Source organism: Hoplias malabaricus, chromosome Y (assembly GCF_029633855.1).
Source record: "Hoplias malabaricus isolate fHopMal1 chromosome Y, fHopMal1.hap1, whole genome shotgun sequence".
NCBI lineage: Eukaryota > Metazoa > Chordata > Actinopteri > Characiformes > Erythrinidae > Hoplias > Hoplias malabaricus.
The window spans coordinates 12847134-12864511 of NC_089820.1; the positions used below are offsets into that span (position 1 = coordinate 12847134).

The window sequence follows — 17378 nt, forward strand, 5'->3', positions numbered from 1 at the left end:
AACACTGAGAGTGAGGAGTGAGAGAGAGATTGCTGTCCAGAACAACACCATATCGTTTGTTTTCTTTGCTCTCAGGGCAGGGGTTCCACGCTTGATGTGATAATCTTAATGACGGCCCTGCGGCATCTTATTTCAGCAGATGTTCCATCATCCCGCAACATAAGAATTCTTACATGGCCCCGAGTTTCAAAAACAGCGTGAAAAAATATGGGTTATGGATGAGCACGCCTCAATTTGATGACTGCAATGATATTCTCACTAGTATCCAAAGTGAGAATAAACATCAAACCCCAAATGTGAGCACCAGTGGGGGGTGAATACCAGTGGCTTTACATGTGAAGACATGCTGCCACCAAGTGGTTTGCTTTAGAACTCCAAGATCATGAAGCAGAAGGCAATAAGGAGACAAGGGATAGATTTCATAATAGCAGAGCTGTCACGGAGACTCAATTTATTTTCTCATTTAACATTTAAAGTACAACTGGTATCGACTAATTGGCCAGTTGCGTGGTGATTCTGCATATTTCAGATTCTCCTATTAGGCTCTCATTTATTTATTACTTCAATAATACATGATTAACTATATATTACTTAATCAAAATCAATGTGTCTAATATTCTACAATCTTCAAAAGTATAAAAATGACTTTCTGTTCTTCAATTAAATATAGTTTGTATACACTTTTTTAAAAAGTAATAGAATTGTTTATTACATGATTATTAATGTATATGATAACGACATCCTTCACATATTATAGTAACCTATGAAATTTTATTTTGATTACACTTAAACCAAAGTGAGAAAGGAGCTCAACGATGAAATACCTAATGGTGCCGATAGCAAAAAAGACAATGAATGAAAACTCCAATATGAAATCTGAGTTCCTACAATGGCCAGACCTCAGGGAGAGGGCAAGGCCTCTCCACCTTAAATGGAGCCTGATCAAATTCACTGGTTAAAACAATGTGTTATAGTTAACAACACTCGCAAACAAGTAAAACTGATTCATTCATTTAAGAAAAGAAAAGAAACACAGTAAATTAGCTCTTTGTAAACAGTAGCTCAGTAAACTGACAGCATCCATTTTTAATAAGATCAACTGAGACAGATATAAATAAAAAATGTGAACAGGGCCTTTACTCATTGTTCAAAGGAGGAGTAAAAGCTTTCATTAAAATCACGCATTATAAAGTACAGGAATGTCCCAGCTATTCGACTATATCTGAGTTAAATAGATGCTTTCACAAACTGCCTTTACTTATTCTCATGCTCACATTAACAAAATCCAGACAGTGAGCTGGCTGTTCGACGACAGATTTGAGTGAAAATGAGAAATGAAGCAGGAGACAGAGGAGAACAAACGCCAGACAGACTCATATGGTCTTGAGGAGAGGGACAGTGCTGACAGTTCTGCCTGGTCATCACAGCTTTCTCCACCATCTGCTTCTCACTAATTCAAAAGCATTGGCTGGTCATGAGCCACGTGCTTCCTGTCAAGTGGCCTCAGAAACTGAAAATAAGGGATGTTTGTTCCAAAATGCAGAGAATCTCCAAAACGAGAGAGGAAAGTCCATTTTTAATTCCCCTCTGCTCTAGATTCAGGACAAATCTCTTTAAAAAAGGACACCTCTATAGTAGTTTTAAGCTACATTTTGATGTACGTAAATAAAAATAATGATATAATTCATATGATTTCATATGCTGAAATGAAGTCTTCAATACACATTTTCCAAATATGATTCTACATTAATCATCCATTCATTATCTGTAAGTTCTTATCCAGTTCAGGGTCACGGTGGGTCCAGAGCCTACCTGGAATCATTGGGCGCAAGGTGGGAATACACCCTAGAGGGGGCGCCAGTCCATCACAGGACAACACAGACACACACACACACACACACTCACCTACGGACACTTTTGAGTCTCCAATCCACCTACCAACGTGTGTTTTTGGACTGTGGGAGAAACCGGAGCACCCGGAGGAAACCCACGCGGACACAGGGAGAACACACCAACTCCTCACAGACAGTCACCCGGAGGAAACCCACGCAGAGACAGGTAGAACACACCAACTCCTCACAAACAGTCACCCGGAGGAAACCCACGCGGACACAGGGAGAACACACCAAACTCCTCACAGACAGTCACCCGGAGCGGGAATCGAACCCACAACCTCCAGGCCCCTGGAACTGTGTGACTGCAACACTACAGGTTATCGTGTTGTGATAATTATACGCGATATAAAAAGGGAAGTGTGTCTTCTGGTCAAACATTACTGTTAGTACTCTTCTTAAATGAAAGCACTTGTACTGGAAACATTTCACCCTCATTAACACTGAAGGATTGTTTAATTAATGTTAATATTATAACACATCTTCAAGTTTGTAGACACCTAAGATTAAAGATTTCTTCTAAAATTAAGCGAATTATCAGGATGTTTGTCATCAACAGCCTCTAGCATTCCGAAAGGGCTTTACACTAAATGTTAGAACATTTCTGTGAAAAGTTAATTGCATTCAGTCACAAGAAAATTTGTGAGGTCAAGTTAGGTAATTAGTCGTGGACCACAAAAGCAAGTCCAACTCACCTAATCACTCCAAAGAATGCAGTTCTAATGCACCACAGCCCACAGGTCAAGCCAACAACCATTTACTGACTAACCATCCTCAAATGATATTGCCTGAAAAAATATCCGAAGAGAACATTACAGGCTACCAAGTGTTCAAACACGGCGTCCACATGTAAAACAGGGGTGGGGTGAATTCCGTAAAGCAGCACCTCTAAGGTGAGCCAGATAACAGATAGCCCAAAGCACTGTGAAATGGGAATTCCCTCAGCTCTCTTCTGATTGGACACATTAATTTATCTGGCTAAACCGGGAAATTATGTTTGTGGAATACCTTCCAAACAGCAAAAAGCTATATGCAAACATTTACATTACAGGTGTTTTCTATGACGGACATACTGGTCTATAGACACTGAAGTTTCCAGAAAGTATGAGAACACTTTAAACAAAACAACACTAATGACATGCTTGAAAAGCACTTAACAACTCACCTCACAGCTGAACTCCAGGTCTGCGTCCATTGTGACAATCCTCACTTGGAAGTTCCTGACTTGTCTCCTTCGCAGGGAATTCAGGCCCATTTTTGTTGCAAGTGCACTTGCCATTTTGTGAAGAATACTGGAGTGTTTTCCAGTGATTCTAGAGCTACTCACTGCCTAACCCTGACTTGGGCACTTGCTGCACCTGAGGAAATTCTCTAGTGTAATTGACCGAGATGAAATATGCAATAAATGCAAATAAACTGCATTTATTACTGTTGTTTACAAGAGGTGTACTTAAAACTGAAAGGATCACAGCTACGACCACAATTTAACAAGAGATTTTATGCAGATGGAAGTATATTAAAACTAGAAAAAATAATTCTGGCTCTTAGTATTTGAAATATAAAACACCAGTGTTAGTTGTAATAATGTAATATAAGGTCAGAAAGCTTAAAGGGATTAATAAACAGTAATATACCCAAAAGGTAACCAAACAGCTGAGTTAGGTAGTAATATAAATATATAGAATATATATTTAAAATGTTAAATATAGTAGATAATATAATTACTTAATCAATATTAGCTAGCTATGGTCTTGCACATATCAAATAAGATATAACTTTTGTGTCTTTCTCTGATAACTGTCTAAAAGTAGAGTCTTCTGTTGTATACTCAGTAAACACTTGTTGTTAGCATCATAGCAAAATAACTCCGCTTTTAAAGTACCTACTTTACCAATAACAGCCATAATCCATCCGTTTAGAACCAACAACGCCAAAATAAACGAAACCAGGTGCAAACTGTCCTATTTTCGAGGTGGGGAACATTATTTGTAGTGTTTGAGGAGCTCGGGAATGTTCTTCCTCATGCCGAGGACGCCGGGCAGCAGCAGAGGTGTTAGTGCACGTCAACATCCGCTCAAAATGCGCAGTTCCAACACAGCGAATGAAAGCTTTGCGCATACTTACACAAACTGAAATGTCATCTTTAAAGTCTACATTCTATAATCGATTAATCCCCTAAAACCTCGTCCCTGTTAATCAAAATAATTTATGCGCAAATCATCTCAGTGTCTTAAAAGTGTAATTTTTTCTATTTTTTTTTTTTTTCATTTTTATGATTGAGAGACATGATAACAAAGCTGCAGAAAAAAAGTTGATTCAGATTTTTGATTTAGTCCTCCTGATTTACTGAAAATTAACAGTTCAAAAACAGGGGAAACTCATAGTAGCACAAACCCCGCCCCCTGCGCCAGAAAGGGGCGTGGTACCCGCACAACAGGGGTGTGGTCTCTGCGATGATGTCATTGGAGTAAACAGAAAAGATGGCGACGCCTGGCTGCGGAGAGCGGCTCTCAGGAGAAAACGAGAAAAGCACGGACAACAGGGGCAAGAAGCTGACGGATTTACCCGCGGAGCTGATTGAACACATCCTGTGTTTCCCGGTGTTGAGCCACATCGACATCTGCAGCGTGACATGTTGCTGCAGGAGGCTACAGGACCTGTGTGAGAGCAGCGCCAAGATCTGGAGCCAGCAGTACAAACTCAGGTCAAAATCACTAACAGTCTCACAGCTCTACAGAATTAAACCACTCACTAACTTATTCTTTGTAACGCTTGCCTAATTTATATCTTTAAACTCTCTTTGAGCTTTTTCACACCATAGAATATCTTACGACTGACATGCCCCACAAACACAACCACTGTCGGAATATTCCGTATCTAACGTTGTCGGCTATACATTACTAAATTAGTACACTTACAACTGTCGTATATTTGTCAGTTTCACTCATCACAGGAGGGGAATGTAACTATTAGGGTTATGTCTGATGTCCAGTCATGGTAACAGAGACTCGTTTTTTGCTTTAAACTTCTCATAATTGTTTACAACTGTCTGCAATATACCCCAAAGATACACGGGTTCTAAATAACACCACCTTTTTAATAAATAATTTATAAACAACACTGCACAGTCAAAGTCGATTAATTAACCTCAGTTTTTCTATGTGAAGTAGCACTAATTATTTCCAGGTTTTAAAGGATATCAGTAATTACTTTAAAATTGATATTAACCTCAGATAAAAAACTTGGTAATCAAATAGCAAAATTCCAGTTTCCTAACATGTTAGAATTTTAAAATTAATACCCTAAAAACCCATGTCTGTTCATCTAATGTCCATATTTAGAAGCCAATCCCTGACTCAAGAACTGGTGGAATTGGTTCCTTATGTTGGTGATGTAAGAAACCCTGTCTGCCTGAATTCGCCCATTTTCAAAGTGGAATGTTTATCCTTGGTGATAACTGCTCATTTCTCTCACAGTACGTCTTTTATGGCATAGTCAACACCACACAAAACTGTGGTAAAAAAAAAAAATAAGGGGAAGAAGTACAGGGGCCATGGATTGTAAATCGCACCCAACACCATTGTCATTGTACTGCAAAACAACACAACACAGCTAATTAAACACACGAAACAACATTACGCAGGGAAATTCTCTGCATGTCCATGCCCCCTTAACCCCCTCATCAGCCACAATAACTATGGTAAATAAATATAGTTCTTGCTCTCTTTTTTGGGTAATTTGACAGTAAGCAGATTAAAACTATAACATACTGACCAGATGATAGAGAGACATTAGCATATATTGTTAGCTTGCTAGTTTAACTAAAATGCAGAAACATTTTCATGAAACTAGCTCTTGTTGCCTTTCAGTCTGTGTGAAAAGTTTGCTGGCCATGAATGACTTAAAATTCTTGAATAATCTGCTAGAACCCTGTTTGCCAACATCTAACAGCTGAGTTACATTATAGGATCATTTATGAGGCAACTCTAACCAAGACAGCCTTCTTTGTACAAACTCTATTAAATTTTAATCTAATAATATTATCAAAAATCAATATTGCAAGCAAAGTGTGCAGGGAGTTTCAGAACTACAGGATTGTATAATGTGATGTAGTTTGGTGTAGGTTAATATCTTATTAGCTTATTGTTCATTTATTAAATGACCAATGCCAAGAAGAAAAAAAACTGTTCCTCATTTAAAAATGATTTATGTGAAATTCATGTGATGTCAAAAAAATAACAACGTATCTTATATCCACCTTTTCATCCCTAAGTTAAATGACTGTTTCAGTGTGTACTCCTTTTTGAACAAAGCACACAGAACATTCAGAAAAGAGTCTGTTTTTTATAAATGAATAAGTCTTAAATTTGCAGTAACAATGTCTGTCTGTTTTAATTCAAAGGGATAAAGAGATTTTAGAAAATAGTCATGTGAAAATGAATTGTGACTGTTTTAGTAAACACTTGGAAACTTTGTAAGTGGATCTCTGTGGGAAAATTAGAAGCAAGAAAAATGTAGAAGACCTATTATTAATCTTAAGACATTATTTAGTGGCTTTTATGAATTATTTAGTAACTGCTGTGAGACTAATATGTAAGTAATGTAATTGTGAGAATGAGGAGTGGGAGTCTGGAACTGTCCACATTTTCTTGAATTTTAAGCAGTTCCTTTAGTTTATTAATATCTGTTTAGTCTGTTCTCTGTGCTATTTTAGGAGAGGGAAATTATAAGACTCCTTTATATTGTGTTTATCCCCAGGTGGCCCAGGCTTCAAAAGCTTTATCGCCCTAACGAATCCTATGATTGGCAGAAAGAATACAAGACCAGACACATGGTGTGTCTACAGATCCAAAGAACAGTCGTGTCCATCTCCAGAAGATTCTTTACAGAAGTTGTAAGTGACCATAATATTGTTGACTTGTTGCAGTCTGAAAACAGTTGTAAGTGTTAGATCTTGAGAATTCATTCTTACATCATTATCACTGTGTTAACGAGGAGTATCTGTCCATTTTAATCAGAAACTAAGAGGAACACAGACTCATTGAGAGTAGTTTAATGTTTAACACTTCTAGAGGAACTTACTGAGTCAGAAGTGTTTCTTGTGCTTGTGCCCAGACATCCAAAGCCTTTAAAGGAAACTACACCCTCTAACTTCAGCTAGCTCAAACTCTCTTTGAACTTTTAAAAATGCTCTCAAATGGGGAGGTCATAGGTGGGTATACTGCAGAATGCTGGAGGCGGAGATGTTGGTTGGAGGAAACTTATCCTCTGGGCTGCTCATACTGTATGTTTTGTGCCACAATCCTAGACTCATATTGTGTAATATGTGCCTGGCAGGGAGAGCATCATCAGAGTTTTGGACATGGGAACAAGAAAACAGGCTCACTGATTTACATATTGTTAAACGTAATTGTACATGGACACTGAGGAACGTCATCTGTGTCTATGGCAGTATTAATTACAAAGCAACATTACTTAGCTGAAAATATGTCTAAGTGTGTAGTTTCTCTTAAATGACTCTAAACGTTTCCACACAGAAAGTTAATACAAAAACATTTTGCAAATATCCTGTCTAATGTTTGACATTCAGTACTGTGCACAAGTCTAAGATGATTATTTTTATTTAAAATAATTGATCTTCTCAATAATGTGATGCATGTATACAATTATATATAATTACAATAAATACAAAAACATAAATGCAGTAAAAGTATTTTTTTAAGTCGTAGATAAGTTGTGAGCACGTGTGAAGAACAGTTTGTTTACAGACATTTTCAAATCAACAGCACATATGGTTTAACATAATGTAATATATAATAAATGGTAAAACTAGGTATTTAATGATAAGTTATTATAATACTGGGCTGTCATGAGGAAAGATTCGCTGGTCACTTTGAATTGGAAATAAAATATGATTGGTTCCTTTCAGTAGCTATAAGGAAAAAAAAATTGGGTAGTTTCCCTACAGTGTTCAGCTTCAAATCAAATCACTGACTCTTTCAGCAAAACCTCAGCTTTGTACAGTTTTCCCCTTACACTGGTGTAATCAGTCAGTATTCTCGTAGTGTTCAAGTGTTGTTAAAAGGCGAGTTTGAGCCTTGCTCAGATATTTCTGGAGGAAACAGTATAGTTAGCTCGTATGTCAGTTGATTCAATAAATGAAACCTATTTAAAGTAAAGCCACCCTTACTCTCATGGGACATAATTCAATTGCAACAATCATGTTACACAAATAGTACACACACAGACCTCTGATGCAGATAGAAGTGGGCCTTGTAATGACTTTCCTGCCATTCTTTCTCATCAAAAGGCATTTGAGGAGCATCTGGAATAAATATTAAAATGGTCAAGGGGTACTTGAGTTTATAACTCAGGCCTGAACTCTGTATAAAAAAAAAAGGAGAATGGTGTAGCATGGGACTGTCTGGTACGGTGTGATATACGACATCCTTAGAAGATAACGATACCTTCTTAGTTGGACTCCTATGATATACTGCATCCTTAAGGAGACAAGGGTACCATTTAATTGGGGTCCTATGGAATGCAACCTAATTAAAAAAATGGGAGGGGCGAGATGATCTCACCCCAAAAAGTGTATGTAAAGTGTGGTTTTCAGTTTGTCATTGTGAGTGATTCTGCAGGAGGCCTTCTGTGATTGCTCTCCAAATGAAGAACCTGCTGATCTTCCAAGAGGTCGTCTTCGTCTTTCAAGTATTTTTTAAGAACTAGAAACTTTTATTAGAACTTATTCTTTCAAGTATTATAGTTAGACTAGATATAAGATTAATACGTCGTGGTAATGACACCATCACAAAATAAAAGTAAGGCTTTTTGTGCAGGAAAACATAAAAGGATACTCCTCTGTTAACATAGTTATTAACACATTTTGCAGTAATAGAATCCATTTTGAAGCCAGGCTGTGTTTGTATTTTTGTCCTCTATAGATGTACTGTATGTTATACATGAGCAGGTTAGCAGACTATTTAGCAGGTTGACACTTTGAGATAAGTGTTTTGCGTTTTGTGCTTGTAGTTTGCATGTTGCTAATGGCACAATGGTGTCGTAAACAGTGTTAACCGATCCATGGTTTTAATTCACTACTGATAAGCTGTTAGATTTGTAAGGTAAGTGGCTCGTGGCTGCATTTTAAGCACTAACCCAGAGGTCTGTAACACAGCCTTGCGTTGGCCAGGTTTTGGGGGACAGCTTTACAGAGATCGAGTCCCTGGGTGCTCCTGAACATTTCTGCGAAGACGAGCTCCTCTCCATTCTCAACTCTGACAGAAGGTCAGAAGAGTCTTTGTCTAATTGGGGGCTTGGGAATGTTTTTGTCTCTCTTCATTATAATTTCAGAATTTTCACAACTGTATTTTGTCTGTGTTTCTCCTTTAGAAAAAGCTTGACATTGAAGTACTATGCAAAGAAAATCCTATACTTCCTTCGCCAACAGAAAATCTTAAGAAATCTGAAGGCCTTTCTGGAGCGTCCTCAAGAAGAGCAGTCTGCACTGGAAGGTAATAAACCATGCCATAATTCAATAATGTTTACATTTATACTATGTATAGTCCTAAACACTTCTGAATGACATAAGCATTCACGATAATAACTCTTACACATAGCCACATTTATTTATCATCTCTGACACTAGGAACAGTGTAGTGAACTAAACATGCACATCCAACTATTCCCAATATAGCCAATAAGTCAAGATATGGTGTGCTTTCTTTAGTTGTATATGCACATATAAAAAACACTAATGGAAATTGATACCACTTGATAAGACCACATTTATAAAGGTTTATAAATGGTTTAAAAGCCTGTTTATTGCATGGTTATTAATTAGATTGTAAACACTTTAAAATTCATCAATAATCATTTGTAACACCGAGGTAGAAAATGCAGCCTCTTTTTTTTTTGTCTAATACTGAAAGTGTCAGGGAACTTACTGAAAATATCAAGGTAAAGAATAAGCTCAGATCTGAGATTTTGAATTTAGTTATTTCACGTTATGGTACACACCACATTATCATTAATGTTTATAAATACACCCTGTTGGTGGTTAATTCATTAAATGAATAAACCTATTAACAAATATTTGATAAAGCCAACAGACTTCATGTTGACTGATGGAGAAAGTGAGGTAAGTATCTGGCAAGATGTGAGGTTTAACAGTGTAGATGGATGTGGGTTCACTATTTGGCAAATTACAGGTTCCTCTTGTCTTTTCTATCTATGTTTTATTAACTTATTATTAATGACTATTTATGTATTAACAGCATAATCAATTTCAATTAATAAACAGATTTTAAACAATTTATTAACATTTAAAATTGTAGTTTTGTTCTAAAATTGTACCTGGAAATTTATACACCACAAGTCAACACTGTCCAAGATGCATGTGTAAAAAACATTATAAATGGAAACTGAAGGAAATAAACATTGATGAACGTTACTGAATCACATTTAATTGATTGAGGTTTTTAAACCCTACATGGTTCTATCTTTTGAAGGTGCTGTGTTAGTCGATCAGTATTGTAACCCTCTGGCTGATGTCACCCTTGAAAGTATATCTACTCAATTGAATGACATCACAGACAAGGTGAAAAAGTATCTGCGAGTGAAAAATGCCTCTCATCCAAGCTTGAGGACAAGCCAAGGTAGGTCAGATGCTCAAGTACCAAGTCAATATACAATATTTTAAGATCAAGTGTATATATATATCAGCTTCACAAATCGTTTTTTGTTGATACCAGTATTAAAGTGGTGTCTCTACTGGTTGTGGTTTGAATGGTTTGTAGGTGATTGCTTGGTGTTGGGTGACTTTGAGCTTCAAAGACAAGTCATCTGTGCCCTCAATGCAGTTTTATATGAGCAGCTTCAGTATAAGGGCAATGAGTGTGATTACTACAATCCACTCAATTCATACATTCACCAGGTAGGTGGCACTGCTGCAGAACACCGTTCATTTATTTGAGGTTTATTTTAGGGTGTTGTCTGAATTGCCTGTTATTTAAATCTTATTCTCTATATTCCTTCTTTTGGTCAGGTGCTACTCCGAAGGACAGGCATTCCTATCAGCCTATCTGTGTTGTATATGACACTGGCGAAGAAGTTGGGTGTCCTTCTGGAGCCAGTCAACTTCCCCAATCACTTTCTGTTACGCTGGTGCCAGCGCCCGTCCAGGTCTGCATTCAGATTCTGTGTTGGTTTATTAGTATCTATATCTATTAATACTACTACTGTTATGTGTTGTTAAAGTGATGGTTTAACACTAATGTATCCCTCAACCACAACATAAACAAACAGGTTATGCTTCTGTAATGTACAAACTATGTTTTTAAATTTTAAATAAATGAATACATATACATTCTTTGCCCTGATATGTGTCCTGCAGTAACGGCGATATCTATGACTACGTTTACATTGATGCATTTGGGAAGGGGAAGCAGCTGACTGCTAAAGAGTGTGAGTACCTGATCCGTCAGCAGGTGACAGCAGACTACTACAGCTCCATTAGCACCACTGAGCTGCTGTTGAGGATGGTGGGCAACCTGCTCAATATTGGCAAGAGAGGGTGAGTCTTTCATGCGCTCTTCATTCTTTCTCTCTCTCTCTCTCTCTCTCAAGAACGCTCTTGTACTGACTTGCTTTGTGTTTGTGCTTTGACTTGTTTTTTCCATGCAGTGAAGGAAATGAGAAGTCGTATCAGCTGCTAAGGGACTCTCTGGATCTCTACCTCACTATTGACCCTGATAACGTCCAGTATCTTTTGCTGCAGGCTCGACTGTACTTCCACTTGGGCATCTGGCCTGAGAAGGTCAGCAAATTTTTTTTTTTTTACACAGCAGAAGTCATAGTTTTCTTGGAAACACTAACTTCTTTATTGTATTGTATTGCTCATGGTGTTTTCTAAATTGTGGATCATTATTTTTGTTTAATCATGATATTTCTGCAGATGAGAATTGTTCATCAAAATTTATATTACTGTAAAATATTCTCTCATGAGTGCACATGATTAAATTAAAGACTAAGTTGAACTATAGTTTAAATAATGATAATAATAATAGTAATAAAAATGTAACACTTTTTTGGTCAGGTTTGTGTACTCTCTTTATGCTGCTTGAGTTTGAAAGAAAACAAAACAACATAAATAAACTGCTTCAATAGCATGCCCCAGAATGTATGATGACATTTCAACTTCTAATTTATTTTATAGTAACTACTGAATGATAACTTAAAAAAAGTGGTAACTCAAAAACTTGGGGGGTTGTTTCCCAAGCAGGGATTAAGCCTAGTCCTCGACTACACAGCATTTTGTATTGTGGTTTTCCATTGAAAAGAGGATGTAGTCCAGAACACTAGGCTTAATCCCTGTCTGGGAAACCACCCCTTGGTGTTTAAGGGGTTTTAAGTAAGAGCAGACCTTAATCTTTTCTCACCCCATTCCTCTCATTATAAATTCTCCTCCTCTGTCTCTCTCTCTCTCTCTCTCTCTCTCTCTCTCTCTCTCTCTCTCTCTCTCTCTCTCTCTCTCTCTCTCTCTCTCTCTCTCTCTCTCTCTCTCTCTCTCTCTCTCAGGTGCTGGATATTCTGCAGCACATCCAGGCGTTGGACCCCTCTCAGCATGGAGCTGTTGGTTATCTGGTGCAGCATACTCTGGAGCACATCCAGCATAAAAGACATCCCATAGAGCCTGAGGTGAAGAAACGCAGTGCCCCCGAACACAGCCAAGTACAGTACTCTGTAGGCCTCGTCATGAAACACAAGAGGTGAGGTTCTGTGTATGTAATCCTGTATAATCAATAATCAATATAAACACTTGTGTACGACTGTAGTTATATACTTCCGATTTCAGATTTTGAGAAGAGTTTTTTCAGTAATTTATGAGCAAATCCGCTTGAGAAAGTTCAGAGTGAAAACACTCTTCTGAATGAATGTTAAGATGTTTACAAACAGAATTCCATTTTCAGTCCATTTGCTTTTCCCTAAAGGATTGTATTGGCCACATTATTCTGCATGAAGGTGTTAGCATGGTATAACCCCTTTCTCTAGCACATTAGGTTCATTTGATTTCAGTTAAATTAAATTTGTCATACACACAAGTTTATAGTGTAAAAATGCATTTGGGCAAATAAGATGTACTGAATAAACAATATTGACTGATGTACAGTGACCCTGAAATTAATTTAGCAGAAGGATGCTGATGCTATTCCATTGTACCACTGTAGAAATCTCACTGCGCTAATGTTGCCGTTTTCTGTGCAGTGCAGTGATAATGAAGTTTCCTGTTCTTCTAAAGTTAATGAACTAAGATTTGTTTAAATGAGGGGTTGTTTCTGAGGTCAAATTTGTGAATGAGAAACAGACATGTCTAGGTTGGAGCAATGGAGTTATATGCAGACAGAATAATGGACTGAAGATATGCAGTTTGAGTCCCCTCCGGGTGACTGACTGTAAGGAGTTTGGTGTGTTCTCCCTGTGTCTGCATGGGTTTCCTCCAGGTGCTCCAGTTTCCTCCCACGGTCCAAAAACACACATTGGTGGGTGGATTGGTGACTCAAGAGTGTGAGTGGATGTGTGAATGAGTGTCACCCTCCGGGATGTGTTCCCGGCTTGTGCACAGTGATTTCGGGTAGGCTCTGGATCCACCGCGACCCTGAACTGGATAAGCGGTTATAGATAATGAATGAATGATTTTGTTATGTCCAATGTGTCAAACAGTGGCAGAATACACAAAAGTGAGCCTAACTTTCTATTACTAGATGAGCATGTTTCCCTTATGAATGAAATCTGAGTATTTTCACTTCCACTCTACAGGTCAGGTTATAACTGTGTTATTTACGGGTGGGATCCCAAGTGCACGATGAGTCAGGAGTGGATCACTACCATGAGAGTCCATCAGCTCTCCAATGGTGCCAATCAACCATTCTACAATGTCCTAGTGCAGGACGGCACCTGCAGATATGCAGCACAGGGTAAGCTTCAGGGTGGACAATGTATGAATTCACATGAATTATCATGCTTTATATGAATTATTAAAACAGTACTGAATATGTATGGTATGTATACCCCTGTTAAATGTCATTAAAACCTTGGTAAATGTATGTAATTTAAATAAGAATGCGTGTATTGTTATTTAAAGAACAAAAAGGGTACATAACAGTTTGTGTGGAAAGACTGTAAAAGACACTGCAGCAAAATCTGTAGATCCTTTTTCTGTTGATACTTCCTTGGTTTGCTTTTCTTATACATTGCATAGTGTGGTACTGGTGTAGCTCTTAGATTCCTCTACAGTTGGTGTGATACGAACCAGAGGTTGTGATGTTTACAGCAAAATTACCCTAAAAGTCCCTCACTAATATGAATTACCCGAATTCTCATTATAAAACTAGAGTAAAAGTATTTTTTTCTCAAACTTCAGACATTGTGCATTCAGATATTCTGTGTAATAGCTTTCGATGAGGTTGCGTTAAACTGTTCACACGTCTGGTTACTATCACCCCTAACACCCCTACTGTGAACATTTGTGACTCTGTGTGTTTATTTGCAATGGAGTAAAATGAAACCACTCTGAATGACCTTGTTTACATTACGGATATTTCTTTATAGCGCTAACATCGCTCTTTCTGTTTTCTGTAGAAAATTTGGAGCCCCATTCTACTCCGTTAGAAATCGCCCACCCTGAGGTGGGCCGATACTTTACTGAGTTCACCGATACACACTATATAGCCAATGAGGAGCTCCAGACCCGTTACCCGGAAGACACTACGGAAACCCAGCGCACTGTACAGGAGCTTTACCACTCACACACCCCCAACTCAGGGAACCCTGCAGAGCCATGCACTGACCACCACAGCCACAACAATGCCATGGCCCCATAGAACACTCACTGACCACTCACCGACCCTCTCTGACCCTACCTCCTATCCACCCTTTTAATGCCATAGCTAAACCTACCCCACTTTTTTTTTAACACAGATGGTCACCTGTTCATGTCACTCTGGTTTACACACCTGGATCAGTCAGTTGATGGAGAAGCTTGATTCTTTCAGAAATTTTCCATTCATTTTTTTAAACCTAATCTATATCCTCTGTGTAACATTTTCGATTCCACAGAAAGTCATGTCAGTGTATTTCCATGTAAAACTTCAAAATAACCTACAGTAGAACAGAAACAGTGAGCAGTTGCTGATCTTGTAGTTCTGTGACTTTATAATTCACCTCCAAAATACCAACTATTTTCTAGGTTAACTGCATTATCAGGGAGTTGCTTGTTAAAACATCTCTCTTATTTCTACGTTTGTGGGACACTCCAAAAAGTATTCTCTCAGTCAAAGTCTCCAAAAACAAATCATACACAGTGCATTGCTAAAGAGAACCCACCATTTATTTGTTTAATTCTCAGTCAAAACAGCCATTAAATACAAGTTTCTCGGCATCAGATAAAAAAGAAGCTTCAATGATTAATATCAACATTCTCTGAAATTACGGCATCTCTGTTTTATTACAGCTTCATCATTTCCAGAGAGAGAGAGAGACTAGATTTCACATTTTTCAAAGAAATCTGCAGGAGTATTTTGTAAGAAGTTCCTCTATGGATTTATCCACAGATAACAAAAACACCTGTTTATTCCATGTGAATGTATGCTACTTTTTCCATTTTATATCTAACTATATGTCCCCAAAACATGGTTATTACACTGGTATTTATACATGCATTTATTTGATCAGTTTTTTCTTCAGCGGTGTTTAGCATAAACTTCAGTAGGTTTTTCATTCCCGCAGCTGCCCAGTAGTTTCTCATATAAGTTTTAAGTGAATTGATTTTGTTTGTCCATAGCAAATTGTGTCATCTGTGGAAACTGACCGTACTCTACCAATGCAGTAAATAGAGATTAGATTGAAAAATGTTGGGCCTATCCTTTAATGGGTTGAGTACCAAATCTTGACTTGATCTTAGACATGTTTATATATAATAATTGAATTGACATCAAGGAAAAAAGCTGGATGTGTGAAGCCTCTCGAAGTTGTAGAGAATTGCACTAATGCTTTGTAGCTTTACAATGGTCCTGCTACAAAGAGGATTTCATTAGAAAACACTTAACAACCAAGTAAATCACCTTTAACATATAATTCATTTGGGAAACAGGACTCAAATGACATTTTCAATAAAACTTTAGCTTGCAGAATGGAATCAACATCTCTTTGGCACTTCTACTCTGTATAATGTTCTTTTTTCATGAAGACCTTGGTCTAAGAATAGTACTATTGGACAGCTGTATAAATTCCAAGTCTTAAATCCCTCAGTCTAAGCTAATCTCCACTGATGTACATGTAGTGATATGAGAGACTGTATATTCCTTAAATCAGAACCATGTTATAAATGCACTTAGAAGATGGTATTTAAAAAGTCAAAATTTTCATTTTGTGTAACTATTTTCTAATATATTTACAAGTAAAAAAAAAAAAGTAAATTGCGTTTTAAGGAAGCTGATGTGATGAGGTGTCAAAGATAAATGTTTGCAAATGGTTGTAGATGCTAAAGGAGAGAGTATGAGTCTCAATAAAAAAAAGAGAGAAGATCAAAGTCTTTGGTCTCAAGTCTTTGAATTTTACATAAACTCCTCCATAAAAAGAAGCGGTTTCTAACCTTTGATGCAAGAGCAACAGCAGTTGTGCCCATTGTTCACACTGCTTGGAATGGTTTGATGCTATGTATAAAAGTATAATACTCTGCTGTGGGCCAATGTTTTTGTTTTATTTTTTTCTGCCATATTTAAAGATTAATTTAGTTCATTGTGGTAGGAATCACTGCCCAACCAAGTGAGTTTAAACTAATTATTCCAAACATATGATGTTTTTCCCCAATTTTCCCAATACTATTCTTTCAAAATGTGGCTGGTGTATTTTTAATTGTTATCATTTGAGATTATCTGTGGATTTCTATAGGTTTGCATCCATAATAATCTCTATTCACTTTTGAATTTTTATCAAAACAATTTCAAGACTTCCTCAGATTTTCACATTTGTACTTTACAGCAGCTTGACTAATATATCTACTAAAACTACTAATATGTAGTAATATGTGCAAAATAATCTCAAAATAACAATAAGATATGCAAGTACAAATGAAAGAAAAAGAAAAATGCGAGAACTAATTTGAAAGCACAAGTATACATTTTTTCTGTCTTTAAGGGATAAAAATAAACAGGCAATAAATCCCCAGTTTTGAAGATGAGTGAAAGTCAATATTTTATATTTTACTTTGACTTTATTTATTTAAACAATAAAACTCTTTATATTGCGGATTTCTTTATTGGTTACAGGCAGCTTTTTATTGGAGCAGATACTCATGGTCAAAGTGGGCAAAAATACTGAAAATATAGAAAAAAGAATATATCAAGAATAAGAACACAGTGAAAACATACACAGTGTGACGGAATCCATTAGGTTAGAGTGAGTTAATGTGTCCAGAATTAACTGTGA

General features: G+C 37.2%; 2 protein-coding genes across 4 annotated transcripts in view; one reads left to right on the forward strand and one right to left on the reverse strand.

The window, feature by feature from the left end:
• LOC136678266 (merlin-like) overlaps nt 1–3854 on the reverse strand; it is a 49587-nt gene extending 45733 nt beyond the window's left edge. The window contains exons 1-2 of one of the 2 annotated variants that reach the window (XM_066656252.1): nt 3779–3854; nt 3058–3250 (exon numbers count right to left, since the gene is read on the reverse strand). In XM_066656252.1, the coding sequence (XP_066512349.1) occupies nt 3058–3171 (114 nt within the window). In that variant the 5' untranslated portion in view covers nt 3172–3250; nt 3779–3854. Of the gene's footprint in view, nt 1–3057; nt 3420–3778 lie in introns of those variants that run through there. The other variant, XM_066656251.1, reaches the window with a different exon arrangement.
• A 518-nt stretch (nt 3855–4372) lies between these two features.
• LOC136678696 (F-box only protein 21-like) lies at nt 4373–16444 on the forward strand. 2 transcript variants are annotated; one of them, XM_066656795.1, is made up of 12 exons: nt 4373–4596; nt 6651–6786; nt 9070–9179; nt 9285–9406; nt 10403–10549; nt 10691–10827; nt 10939–11075; nt 11287–11466; nt 11577–11709; nt 12471–12661; nt 13710–13867; nt 14532–16444. In XM_066656795.1, exons 1-12 carry the CDS (start codon nt 4373–4375, stop codon nt 14771–14773), a joined length of 1917 nt encoding a protein of 638 aa, XP_066512892.1. In that variant the 3' UTR covers nt 14774–16444. The 2 variants fall into 2 exon arrangements, with proteins under 2 accessions (XP_066512892.1, XP_066512893.1); XM_066656796.1 differs by having other exon boundaries at nt 15403–16444.
• Nucleotides 16445–17378: the final 934 nt, after the last annotated feature.